The 14339-nt window shown below is 43.7% G+C and overlaps 1 protein-coding gene across 6 annotated transcripts in view; it reads right to left on the bottom strand.

Moving 5' to 3' along the window:
- Positions 1-1142: 1142 nt before the first annotated feature.
- TTC28 (tetratricopeptide repeat domain 28) overlaps positions 1143-14339 on the bottom strand; it is a 213822-nt gene continuing 200625 nt past the window's right edge. For 5 of the 6 annotated variants that reach the window (XM_030025985.2, XM_030025987.2, XM_030025989.2 and 2 more), the window contains 7 exons: positions 12587-12711; positions 11274-11505; positions 10764-10840; positions 8620-8643; positions 7686-7815; positions 7235-7342; positions 1143-6724 (listed from right to left, as the gene is read on the bottom strand). In XM_030025985.2, coding sequence (XP_029881845.1) covers positions 5100-6724; positions 7235-7342; positions 7686-7815; positions 8620-8643; positions 10764-10840; positions 11274-11505; positions 12587-12711 — 2321 coding nt within the window. In that variant the 3' untranslated portion in view covers positions 1143-5099. The remainder of the gene's footprint in view (positions 6725-7234; positions 7343-7685; positions 7816-8619; positions 8644-10763; positions 10841-11273; positions 11506-12586; positions 12712-14339) is intronic. The other variant, XM_041126303.1, reaches the window with a different exon arrangement.

Here is a 14339-nt window from a genome sequence, read left to right as displayed (position 1 = left end):
ACTTGCATATTAAGTATTCGATACAAAAATGTTCAAGGTCAGGCTTTAAGACAACTCCCCTCTTGTTTTAGCAGTGCCGAACCTTCCCACACTTGCTGTTCTAGAAGCATGTCTCTGAAAGGAACAGGACTTTCTTGCATCTCGGCCATACAGTGACATTATCTTAGTAACAATGACAGGAGAAGCTAAGGCATCCACACCAGCTGCCTACTGATTTACACTGGATGTGTCACCAGGCTGTAAGTAATCATAAGGGCATGACTAAGCTGAGGCAGCCACGTATAAAACCTTTGCTGGGGGGCTGCACTATCCATGCTTTCACATACAGAGAATCAGCTACTTCAGATGCATGCCAGGAAAGGTCCCTTACAAAAGAGTTAATGCCAGGGAGATTGCAGTGATTTATGTGGTTCAGATCACCTCATTCTCAGCAGATCAAAGACTGGGAGGCTGGAGACTGTAGGCCAGTAAGACCCTGCTGTGTCATGACCAAGGATATGGTTTGTGTGTTATGTCAACATGGCCAGAGGCTGCATTTACACAAGTGGGAGACTGGCATCAATCGAAACTTCCGACACCATAAATAAAAGTCAAATTCTGTTTAGTTTTATCTGGTCACCAACACTTCCTCTAAGCACAAGGGCACCTTTCACATGCGGGCAGAAGGAAGATTTAAGTCAGCAAGTTCCAACTGGCATCAGTATGGGGAAAACGTATCATACCTTCAGCACTTGGTTCTTCCACAGTGGAGGGATGGGACTGGGCGATCCTTGAAGCTCCTTCCAACCCTATGTGTCCTTTTGCTGCCGACTACAACGAGACCAATACCGAGCAAATATTGACGCTTCCACCACCTGCTAGGAAAAGGAAAAGCAATTTCCAATCATCCTTTGTAACAGGAACACTACCTTCTGCCACAGAAAGAGGAGAAAGTTCTTGATGACCCCTCACTTCCACAGGGAAAGCTGAGGACAGCTGCCGTACATTAGTCATACTTTGCCACAGAATGCAGATTTATGCATGACTTCTTCACTTCTTAGGAGCAGGCTAGAGGAACAACTAGAAACCAGTTGGGTGTCAGGACAGAGAGCAGTGTGCTAACATATTCTTTCCCAACATCACCCTAGACCAAGAGACTAAAGTACTGATAGAACTCATGCTTTAATAGACACTGAAATCACAAAGAAAGAAGGCCAAATGCCTTAGCAATTTCAATAAAAATATGAAAATCTTTTTACATGGTAAATTTCATAGTATAAAAAGTTTAATGCTGTCTGGAAACAGAGTTTTAATTTACAAAGAAAGTCCTTATAGTCCAAACGTGGCTAACACTGCATACAAGGAGAGCAAGCGCTAAAGGGCTGCTGCTTGGAAGAGTCTTTGCTGACATCCTCTCTGAGTTACCATCTTCAACACTCTTTTGAAGGAGTTCTGCAACTGAGGGGCCAAGTTTTCCATGCACATTTGCAGCCTTTCTGGACAGCACAGCAATACAATGAACGCGAAACTGCTCAAATCCATTATTATCATCTAGCCTGAAACTGCAGGTGTTTCTTAACAGATTCACAGATACTTCTGTGCACCTGGACCTATTCTGCAACTTGAAAGAGATGTTCACAGAATGAGTTTGACCTAATGAAAGGAAATATGGCCTTTAGTGACGTACGTGGGTGTAGCACCCCTTCAATGCTTTTTCCTTGTTTAAGTAAGGTATGATTAAAAAGATGGAAAATCAGTACCAGGCCAGAGTACAGGCTAACCAACAAAATCAAATTAAACTGGATTTTGATCAGAGAGATTGTTTACTGTTCCCATTTAGTTGGAGCTAAAGACAGTCAATAAAAAAAAATATCTGTAATCTCACACAGTAAAACATACTGGGTAAAACCAAACTAAAATACATTCTATGGCCTTGGGGAATGGCTGCATGTGGCAGGTTTAATGTGAAAGTGGATAATACCTAATTCTTATTGCTCACTGTATTAAGCAGTGTTGTCACTTGTACCATGCACAAATACAACAACGACAAATGCATTTAAACTCCACAGAAGGAATTCTAATATCAAACGGAGAACATGTTATTTTAATTTCCTGAATTTCTCCACATACTGGGCAAACCTGATAAAACTATTTTTTTCTCACAAAGGGGTTGTTTCTCATTCAGGGGGTGGAGGAGTGAGGCACAAGGTGTGTGAAGTGTCTCCCAACCATGAGTAAGCATGCATCTTCATGGCTTGCATTAAGCCAATGGAACTGCCCTGTGTGAAGTCAATGGAAACACATTTCCCAAAGGACTTGTTCTAGTGACACTCACCTTCCATATTTATACAACACCAATTTCCCAAATACTTAACTTCCCCTACATCTGAACCCTTTCCTGTTTCTAATGCTCCCCCCTCCTTAAAAAAACAACAGAAGAACCAGACATTACCCCTCCCCCCCCCGCCCCCGGCCCTGATTTAGCTCTTTCTGAAAACTTTAAGCCAGCATGAAACCTACTGGCAGCATGAAAATGGGTTGTACCAGAATGGCAATATATAATTTCTACAGATTAAAAGATCCTTTAGTTATGGAAGTAAATTACAAGTGAAGAGGCTTATTTCTGGCATGTTATGCAGCACTACAGGGAGTATTTGCTGTTGCTATAAACAAAAAGCTGCCCACTTCCATCCTGGATGTTCCTGGGATGTCGTTTTAAAACACTTACGCTGGTTAGAAACAGAGTAGGTCACATGAAGTCTCTCAGCAGTCTTGTGACCACAGCAAGTTGCATGATCAGCAATATCACTGTCTACATGATGGGTAGACACTGTACTGATTCATTTTGGCCCACTGTTCTAATTTTTCCTGCCAAATGATGAGAAGATGGTATCTAGCACCAAACCATCACAGAACGATGTAATGTGCAGACAAATAACTTGCGTCATATGAGTTGAACAGATTTACTCAACTGTTTTGCTACATTGCATAATATGAGTAGATGAGTAACTACTCTTTTTGTCTTTCTGCACCGAAAATTTTGTGATCATCCATCCCTTGTTAGCTGACTGTAACAACACAGCCCTATTATTCTTTGCCTTTAGTGCTTGTGTTAATTTCTTGTAATGGCAAAAAGGAAAACATTCTCCCCAAACCAGTGGATTCTCGAGTATACTCAAAGCAAGCATTTGATATATGCACCATGAGTAAGCTGAGCCTAAGTAATTTTATATTCCGGTATCAGAATTGAATCCTCTGTCCTGCTATCATGCTTTTCCTCCAAGATCCCTAAGAAAATCACAAATGATCAGATCTGTATTTTCATGAAGAGCATCCAGACATGATAAGTGCAACAATTATCTGCATCAGCAATGTGCCCCTAATAAGTTTACAGAGCTGACTGCACTCACCATTCAGGTAGTCAGTTGCAAGACTGGAAGTCGACTTAAGATCCAGCTAAAACTCAGGGCCTAACTAATTAAGCCTCACAACACCTCTGTGAGGTAGGTAGGTAAGTATTACTATCCCCATTTAGATAGAAAGGGAAGACGAGGCACGGAGAGGTGAAGTGATTAATTAGCCTTCAGTCACTCAGCAGATTTTGGGAGTGCAGAATAGAAACCAATAGCCTTGGTGATCCAGTGCTCCGACTTCATAGCACATGGCCTGTGAAATACTTTGCTTGGATCTCAGTGTGCTGTGTGGCTGAGTTAATGCTACCACATGCCCACAGTTTTCAGTGCATGTAAATTACCATTTTGATTCTGATTATATCACTGCATTCAATAGCCGCTTAAAAGAAATAATCTTCAACTTGATCCGTAACACCTGAAGACCATCTAGACTAGGAAAGCTTACTTTACACATCACCCCAGGGGTGCTCTTGGTTCTTTTCTCCACGAATCAGAGGGTGCATAGGTTCTGCACACAGCCACTCTGCTTGTTGCCTCATGTATGTGCTCTGACTGCACTGACATCTGCTTAGGTTGGTATACTTGCTCCAAAAGAAACTTGCTTCCACTGCATGGGAGAGGTTTGCAGACCTGCCCGTGATGAGCTATGTGGAATGATTTGGCAGGATCAGCGAAGGATTTATTTGGTCAGGTGATTTCTAAACCACATACACTGAAGTCACATTCCTGCCTACTGTGGAACTGTAAAATAATGTTCTGAGTTTCAGTGTCTGTAACCCCTTTTCTGTGCACACTTAGCAGACAGAAGACATCTGTGCTGCTCAAATACTTGCCAAGATAAAAATTTCACCTTCATAACGCTGTGTGCCAGAAAGATCAGAGCATTCAACAAAACGAGAACTTGGCTCTCTGACACTCGTTCACTACCTCACACTGACGCTCACCTTGCTTGTTATGCCCCAAACATTCTTTTTGAGCAGACCAACCAGCAAAACATCACCTGAAAGGTCTCCTTCCAGAAAAGAGTTACTCGAGATGCAGGTTTTAGAATGGGGCACCTCTGTCCTCTCGTCTTTGTTTCACCGGACTCTAAATGATGCAAGAGAACTGCCAGTATCATGCTGGTATGGAGTTTCATTGCCAGCAATTTCTTGTGTTTGGCTAACTTGGCAGAGATATCTAGAGGTATGTTATCTCGTCCTCTCTGTCAGCCTTTGAAAGCAATCAAATAAATGGCTTGTACCTCTCCAGGCAGAAATTTATGCATACTTTCTTTGCGGTATATATGAAAGTTCTGCCTCCTCTCACTTCCCTCTCCAATCCCTGATATGTCTAATTTCTGAATAAAAAGCCAGCTGTAAAACCTCCTGTTAGGTTAAGAAATACAAGTAGGTGGTTTAAAAGCTAGTATTTTATGAACAGACAACTAGATTCATTGGACCTGTTGCTGCAAATACTGAACACTACATAGAACCTGTTATCAAGTGAATCTGGCCAAGGTCCTGATAAGGGAAACTAAAACCCATCTGTGTAAGGCCCATGTTCCTACGCAGTGACAGACAGGCCCAATCTGTCACATTCCTGTGCATTGCCAACTGTGGGTATGACCACGGCTTCTTAGATAATGGGTCCGTATTGATAAAGGCAAGTGGGCAAAAGCAAATACTTCAACAAGACTGTAAGTCAGCAGCTGGTACTCAAGACATTTCAACATTTGGAGGAAGGAAAAAATCTTCCCGGTGACAAAAATTTATAACCATTCCCAGATGGCAGCCTCAAGGGGCGTGTGGTTCCTGGTGTGCTACTGGAAGGTGGAGAATGAGTTGATGTCACTGCATTTGTAGTTTCAGGGCACCTGTGTCCGTTTGGAGGGTTCTTTTGTGGAGAAGCAAGGTGTTGCTCAATAGACAGGTCCTTTAATTCCAGCTTATCTGCACTTTCTTCTTTGCTGTGCCGTGGAGATAAATTAAGCAAGCTGAGGACATCTTTCTTAGAAGTCATTGTTCCAGGAGCTCCTCGGAGAATCTTTATTGGGCCAGTGGAGTGATGGGGAGTGCTTTGCCAGAACATCTTTAAGTTGTGAATTGCTTGCACTTTTTCATCAATGGCAGCCATTTTTAATTTGTCTATGTCTGGGGCATCAGCTGGACTTGAGCGAGCAGAACCAGCTGAGGAATAAGAAAGGGCAGGAGATGGAGTGCTGCCACCAGGAGACTGATGCCCTGAGCTTGGAGAGATATTTCTGGGCGATTTAGAAATATGAGCACTGTAGGGAGAGCTGGGGTACTTGAGTTTAAAGTGAGGCTGCTCAGTTAAGGACCCATGTGAATCACAACTTGGAGATGGCTGCCCACTATATTGGGCTGTGCCGCCTTTGTTTGACATCTCCGATGTCGTAGGGCTGTTATAGCCAGAACTCACTTTCTGAAGGGATGAACTCCTTGTTGGAGGCTTTGGTTTAATTGCAAGAGGTGAAGACTGATTCTTCTGACTAGAGCTGATTGGCCGACTGAATGCACTGGTCTCTGAAGACCTGAATGCAGACACACCTGCTGGGGTGGAAGCCCCATCATCTGAATTGTTGCTCTTGCTTATTTGGCTGCTGCTTCTCTGAAGACGTTCAACAGCAATGAGGTGACTCTGAGTTTCCTCCAGAATTTTTTGGGCCAACTCTTGTGGATCAAGCTTTGGATTACTGTCCTCCTGGGATTTGACAGTGCTGTCTGTCTCAGTGCTAGACTGGTCAGATTCCCCAGTATCAGAACTTGCAAGTTTCCCAACTTTCTGGAAAGGTGAATTTGGACTGGGAATGAGAGTCATTTTAACAGGAGAATTTGGGGTACTTATGCTCCCTTTGGAGTTGACAGACTCTTTAATGCCTCCAGTCTGACCAGTTTGGGGCTGTTTGTTATCAGGGGAAAATCCTGGTTTTATGTTTTCTTGGTAACTGGCCAAAGGCTCGTTGCTGATTATAGAAAAACCTTCATACTCTTCCTCATCTTTGCTGGCTACAGTGCTGGTTTGCAGTGACAACTGGGTCTGTACTGCAGACCTAAGTGGATAGATGTTCTTGGGCCTCTCATTGTCCTGGCGTCCTCTGTGTGCCACACCATCTGTCATGCTCTCTGGCTTGGAAACAAAACTCATGGAAGAAGCAATGGAGCTCAGGCTATACACAGAAATGGCATCTGATGCAATGCTGTCTGGACAAGTAGGAGAGAACGGAGGGTTTTGATACTGGGGTACAGGGTTGGAAATAGACTGAGCAGAAGCCAGTGACTCTAGTGATGAGGAACTGTCCAGGCTAAGGCGCTTAGGCAGCTCTGTAGAATCTAAAAAAGAAAAAAAAAAGTACAAACATGTCCCTAGATACACAGTAAAATCAAACAAAACCAGGTAACGTTCTATCAGAATTAAGAGGAAATGCTACAAAACAGGCACCAAGACTCTATGCTACTTCAAAAAATCCCAACTACTACTTAGGTGAGAAAAAAAAAGCGTGCACAGCCCAGGAAATGCACAGGCAGGAACCTCAGTCCAGGTATCCCAGAGGAAACTTGTCAATTCATTATCATTTAATATCTCAAAACCAAGAGTGAGTCATACATCCTCTAGTTGCTGGACTCTATTCCCAGCTTTGGCCTCAGCCAAGTCTTACTGTTTGTTTCCCATATAAAAATAACATTTGCTGCATCTGTTGCAGGATGTATGGTCTGTATGACACATGTGTGATAATGTATGTACGATCTCTGCAAAAGGTAAGAGTGCGAGATTTCAATAGGAGCCATTCTGATCAAGTCATCAGATGATATAGGAGCAAAAACTACTCTAAGTAGCTTTACCAAAAAGTGCCAGCAAGGATTGTAGAGCAAAGTGCATGGTCCTCCTATTAGCTTGTTTCCCAGTTTTCAGAATCACCTCTTCTTGGCCAACTTCACAAAGGTCAAAACCTGTAGTGGAATATGGAGCAGAAAATCATGCCTCATTGAAAGATCCAATGTCTTAAACAAGTGTGATCTCATTTATAACACAAACAGAACAAAGATATAGGAGGTCCTGCAGCATCCTGGAATGATGACTCTTCACCTACAATGTACAGTTTGTGGGTTTGTTTTTATTAGTATTTAGTACGCCTTCTCCAGCAGGTCTTGGGAGCTTTATGGTGCTGGATTCTGAACACATACACATGAACAAATCACTCCAACTGAGTGTCCAAACTGACACTACTTCAAGCCACCATATAAGACACCAACAATAGTTTTAGAAAGACAATGGAAAGAAGTGTTTTCCTACCTAGAGCTGCCAGAAACTCATGACAGCCAGGTAGCCTCCAGAGTTGGACACTGATGGAAACCTGGATTGGTGCAGAAGAGAAATCTTGCTCCTTCTCGCCTGCCTGAAGTTGAACCAGGACTTGATGCAGCTGAAGATAATAATACGAACATTAGCCATTCCTTACAAATCACATCACTGCTTTTCTGACAGTCACAGCTAAGGAAATGCACTGCAAACACCCCTTTCCCTGTACACCCTTATATTCAGCTGCTGCTCCTGAACAGAACAGTGAGACAAAAAGGTCTGGGCAGAGGGACAGTCCAGGGACAGCAATAATGGACAAACTTGAACAGCAGCAAAGGTAGGGACAGAACAGGGGTGAGGGTTGGGGGATGTGGCCAGTGGAAATTGAGCAAGAAGGAAGTACAGCAGGAAAATCTGTGAAGTGAAAGAAAAGGAAAGAGATACTTTGGGGCTGCTCACAGAAATATGAGCCATACTCCTTATGCAAATCCCAAGAAACTCATTTGCAGCATTTAACTGGGTAAAACAAGTCATATGAAACCATGGAAGACTTTCCTAACACCTCCATGGCCTCCAGGAAAGAAGTTTCTCAACTGTGCCCAAGGGACAGGAGTAGCAAAGTAGAGAAAAAATGTGTTTATGAAGATCTGACACAAATTAAGGTACCAGGATCCCATGTAATTCAAAAACATAGCCAGGGCAGGAAGGATGGAAAGTCATTAATCAGGGACCAGCTAACCTCAGGACCACCCATCTCTTACAACCCACAAAAGCTTACACAGTCTTTTTTCCACAGTAGCACTGTGGAGCAAATTCCAGGCCTGAAAGTGGGTTGAAGACACTATGCAGCACAGGGAAATGGGTCTGCAGCGACCAAGGCATTTTAGCCTGCACAGCAGTGTCATTCCCCAGTGCATGTAATACTCACCATTCCCACCATATTTTTAACAGCCTTCGGGCAGCAGATAACCAGAAAGGAAAAGAGAGGAGAAAAGAAAGAAAGAACACAGGTTATTCTGTGCTACAAAATGCCTGTGATCGGGAACCCTGCAGTGACACATCCACATGCAAACCAGCATCCTGACTGCAAGATGCTCCATCCAGAGAAAGAAGGGAGCAATAGAAATGGCTTGAGCTGTGAATCAAGAGTCCAACAGCGTGGGAACAGGCAGCTGGAATCTGGGAGTGCCCAGCTCATTACAATCAACTCAGACACTGAGCAGGCAGATACTCAGGCCAACCCACGTCCTGGCAGAAGGCTGAACATAAAACAAGCTCTTCTCTTGTTTTCTCTGGGATATGTTATTGGCACTTAATGCAGTCAGCAACCCCTAACTTTTCCTTGCACATGTGCTAGTACTGAAGCTCTCTCTTTTGTGGTTCCTGCCTTCTGTTTTGCACTAAAAATAAGCATTTTCTATCCAGAGCAAAAGATCAGGCTCCCTGCCTTGCTGCTTCACTAATGCCAAGAGCACCTGCTCCCTTATGACACCTATCACCCATACGGGAAAGACAGTAAGCGATAACTGTCATTACACTTCAGTTTTGAACAAAGTCTTCTCTCCTTTGGGACAGGCAGAGCCTTAGCTGGTCACCAACTGAACTGCTGAGAGGAAGGAGGGGAAAAAAGCAAGTAACCGCACAGGAAGGGAGAGCTACATTGAAAAACCCTAACTTGTAACTGGATAGACTATTGTGCAAAAGGAAATTCTGCCCAGGGTTTGGGCTACAGAAGAACATTTGCAAAAACAATGCAATACCTCTGCCAATATTTATTGCATGGGGCAGCTGAGGAAATGGCAAGTGCATCTTTTGTTAGTTGTGTATAGCCACCTGAATGTTTTTCCTTGGGTGATTTAATTATCTGAGGCAAGAAGACAATCATGAAGTAATCTTATGGACACTGTAACACATTCCGATCTATCGAAATAGTGTCTTCTACTCATCACATCCCTTCGACTCCAGGCCTCCCTCTGGCGGCAATGAGGGAAAAATAATGCCGCTATTCAGCCACACAAGTCTCAGGCACTGATAAAAGAGCCAAGGCAAGAAAGCAAAATGCCATAAAGGACAAGCCATTAGAAATATCTCATGCGCTACTGTAGATCATAACAAGAAACCCTTTCCTTGAAGCAGACTCAGTCTAATGGATTGACAAAGCAGACTTCTTAGTGGGTAACAGCAAAGCTGGGGCTCTTATTTTGCATTTTGTGCAGAGAGACTCAACATGACAGAATGAAGGGGAGTCCTCTGAAGCTACACAGAGATAATCCCAGCTACCCACCATGGTACGTCCCTAGAACACTTTTGCATGGGGAAAGGGGAAAAGAAAGTGAGCTATACGCCCATTCACTATGTGCAGTGTGTTAATTTACTAAAGCAGGCAAATGATCAAGATAAACGTCATTAGAGGAGCAATCAAGACAGTAACAAACATGTAATGGAAAGCCAGCCAGGCTGGCGGCACAGAGAAAGGTTAGGTTAGGCTAGGCATGCTAGAAAGACTGGGGAGGCAGAGGAACATGAAGGAGATTGGGGGGAGCAGGGAGGAGGAGTCCCTTAGCCACAGGTGGCACTGCCTTTCTCTTAAAGACTGTGAATCCTTTCAGCAGAGCTATGAGCATGCACACCACGAGAAGCACAGGCTCAGTAAGTCTTCTGACAGATCTTGCATTGCCCAAAGTCAGCTATACCTTGAGACTTTTGTAATTACAGTGGACAAAGTCCAGCCAACACAGGCCCTAGACAGGATGGCCAAACAGTGATTAGTGATTCTGCCAGTCATTTCCCATATTTTGCTTCCCCCTCACTGCAGTAGGTATCATGTTTTCACTTACGTCACTGAACAGAGAGACCCAAGGCCATGCAGCCCAGCAACATACCTGCATTTTTCTCTTCTGGACACACACTTTCATTCACACAAACGGGCAAGTTTGGAATTTCAAAGCGCAAGTCTCCTAGCAAGCTCTGGGTTGACAAACCAGGGCATAAACCATTCTGTGCATTTCTGCATTTACTGACCGGGGAAGAACCTTTTGGAAACTGGTACTGGAGGAAAACCTCCCAACTCACCCTGTTGATAAGCTGTTCTCCTGTTTCTGAAGCTGTGATAAGTTTACAAAGTGCCTGAAGTGCAGGGTTAGGCAAACCTGAAAAACATCAGCAGAAACAGGGATTGTTCAGTAGCTGTTTCTTGACTGCTAGAAATGCAACAACCTGAACAGAACACCAACTTGGTCAATTCCTAAAACCTCTCCTCCACATCACTGAACAGTTCTGGACGCAGCAGCAATTTCCAGAAAGCAAAAGGTTTTCCCACTTTGCATCTGATTATGCATTTTCTGACTAAGAGCTGGGAGAAAGGAATAGTCAAATCATGCTTCTCAGATACTGGACCTAATGGTAAATGATTTCCATCTATGACAAAATTTTCAGTAAACATTTACCTCTAGAACTTCTACCCTGTTAAATACTTTTATTTCACTGATGTAAAACATCACTGTTTTACAGGCTTGCATCAAAGAAAGGTAGGGAAAGGTTGATGTCTGTTTGGACAGAGCCCATAGCTGGCCTGCTTCTTACCTAGGAGGGACTGTATGGTGGTGCTGCACTGCTGTAGCCGGTCACCAGGGTCAGAGGTTGGGAAGAACACGGCCGCTGGGAGGCCACTGGCTGGAGGGTCCAAGCGAAATCCTACCGCAGTGAGTAGTGCCTGCCAGCCTGGAATGCCACCAACTTTATTCTCCACGCTTTGTTGGGAGGTATACATGGAGTTGTGTTGCCCATTCTGGATTCGCTGCAACGATTTCTCCACCTTTGGGGAAAATACAGCATTAGCTTATTTTATAAGAGATTTTTACTAACTGCCTCTTTTAACACAGTGAAGAGGCAGGAACAGCAGGTCAAGAGACAGCAAACCCAATGTTGAACTTGGCCAGTCTTACACGGGAGAATGTTAGTGCCCTTGAAAACAGAGGCTCTAGTAACTCGGCACTCACAGCTGTAAAATCACTATGATGAATGTCAATATTCTCTGGGATGCTGGGGAAAGTAATGCCACAGGAAACTAAGTACCAGTTTGATTGTGATAGTTTCCTTTAAGCCTGGCAGCTGCACTTCTCCCCAAAAGATGACTCATGTTCAGGTTCCAGTCTCTCACGTACACTGCTTATTACCAGGCAAGAGTCTGCAGCTATATGGTAAACAGTAAAGAGAGACATGTGTCCACAAAACCCAGCAACTGGGATGACTAGCAATATTCACAGGTTTCCATCATCCTATGGATACTCCACATTCCTGTGGAACCACAGAAGACACATTGGAAAGACAAGTATTAGAAGTCATGAGAGATTATTCCAGCCAGCTGGCAGTTTGGCTTCAGTCCTGCTGCTCCCCACAACAGGCTGCTGGCATATATGGGGACAAAAGTGCCTCCTATCTTCCAAGTATGCAAAGAGATAGCAGTCACTGTGCTCTGCATCTCCATGACTGCAACGCTTATAGCCATTTTCTTGTAGAAACAATTAACCCCAATGATTATCTCATTTTTAAAGCAGAGACCCAATTCAACAGCTAATGCAAACCAGATGGGTCTGGGGAGGATTTTGTCACAATACAATGTAAGATGTCGCTTACTTTGCCTCTTTTTGCTCTGGACACTTCGTCAGGTGTCTCAGTCTTTTCACACTGACACAGAGTTTTTACAAGAGAGTACCTTATGGTAAGGGAGAAGGGTTGAAGGTATATATTCGAGCAGGACCAGCTACACATCAGGATGTTTCTCTTCCCATTCATCATTTACAGATGCATATGCACAGGTAACTATCTCACAACTACATGAGCTGCAATGCCCCTCCCTGTGCCTGCTGGGTGCGGTAGTGTTTCCTTTCTCTTACCAGATGTAGCAGGACGCGCAGAGCATCTCGTGCCCTTTCAGGGTGCTGCAGAATCTCAATCAGGGCCTGTCCTACTAGTGAAGAAGGGCTGTTCAGCTTCATATCACTCCCAATAAGCACAAAGCCTGCAGGATTCAGAATAAGAGACACTTAATCTCCTTTTATTATAGAAAATGTTCAAAACAGAAGCAGATATCCTCTGCCCTCTCAGACTAATGGAATGATGGTTTACTGCACCCTGCAGCGTGATATTCTTTCCCCAGAGCAGCTGCCCACTCCCTGCCCAGTGACACAGACTGAACCTCCAGAGAGCTTCTAGATGCTTCTTACTGTCCTCCTCTATTAAAACAACAGTGTTTTCCTGTTCAAGCAAGCGGAAAAACACTGTATTGCAGCTAAACTTGTCCTAGCATGCTCCATGTCTCCTTTACAGCAGTGGAAATCAATAGATGCTAAACAGTGCTTGCAGAAACAGAACTTGGAAAACTGAGAACTTTCCCTGTCTCAGTCAGAAACCTGTCTTGGCTTATGCACCATCTAAATGCTAGATTCTCCAAATGTCAGCACAAGGACCTCTGTCTGTCCCTTCTCATCCATTGCAGTGAGGTATGCAGCTGCCCATCCTCACTCTGGTGCTCTAGCCAAGACTCACCATCAAGAGTTAAAGGTGAAAGTCAGGGATTGTGTGTTATGAACTTGCTTACATACCATGGAAGGGGCAGTACTAAGACAGCCTGAGTAGCTGGAAGCCTCTAACTGGTGGTGATGCCAAGCACCCATGTCCACAATCATTTTGTTTTGCCTAGGAAGCGGTCACTTTTTTTTTTTTTTTAAATGCTCTTTCCTTTTGACACAGAAAAATCTTGGAAGGGAAATAAAATATAAACTGAACTGTGGACTGTAACCTAAACTCAGCTCCCATCTGGTATTGTCTGAATCATGTCCTAACGTTGGACTCAATGTGCCTGAAACGTGATCAGTAAGACTAACTCCAAGTGCTCATTTTAACAAGCTCTAGTGAGTTTCCTGCTCCTCCAGCTACATACAGTTTACATCAGAGCCATACTCAACAAGAGTTACCTGATCTAAAAAACACGGTACTGGTGCCTGTGCAAAAAAATCCATTTGGGGAATGCCTGCAGCTTTCAAAAACCAGGACTTGTGCGGGGAAAAAAAAAAGCATGTTATTTGTACATATCCCTGTAACAACACTGTTGAACTCCAAGACACTGTCGTTCTGAATCTCAACTCACTTATCTAATTGAAAGGGAGCAAGCACCAGCACTCCACCACAGGGCTTACACTGCTGAGAAATTTCCAGTGGAAGCAAGGGAAACCTTTCTCCTAAGAGGACCAAAGGAGTAAGCACTACAAGGATTACGTCACACAAATCATAGCTACTGGTTGCTGCTGCAGAAGTACTATTCTTGCCTCCTTATTAGAGTTTCACTAAATTCTCAGTGAGAAGGTTCTGTCAATTTGCTCCAGCTAGCTCCATCTCAAGTACACAAGAAATGTCACCCTACAGACTTCAAACATAGGGAACGAGTTATTGTACTGCACCTTTTTTCTTTCCAGTCATGAAACTATTGTGATGAAACACACTTCATCTCACAATTGCTTTATATTCTATCAAATTCATAACCCACTTACTATACACAGTGAAATACTGATGTTTTCCATGACACTGACATTCAGTCACACCCAGCTGAATCAGGGTCTGAAACACAGGGGCTGAATCTTGCGAGACCAC

The sequence above is a fragment of the Aquila chrysaetos genome, chromosome 9, assembly GCF_900496995.4.
Source record: "Aquila chrysaetos chrysaetos chromosome 9, bAquChr1.4, whole genome shotgun sequence".
Taxonomy (NCBI): Eukaryota; Metazoa; Chordata; class Aves; order Accipitriformes; family Accipitridae; genus Aquila; species Aquila chrysaetos.
Note: the sequence above shows the minus strand (reverse complement) of the source record. Positions and strands in the feature narration are given on the sequence as shown.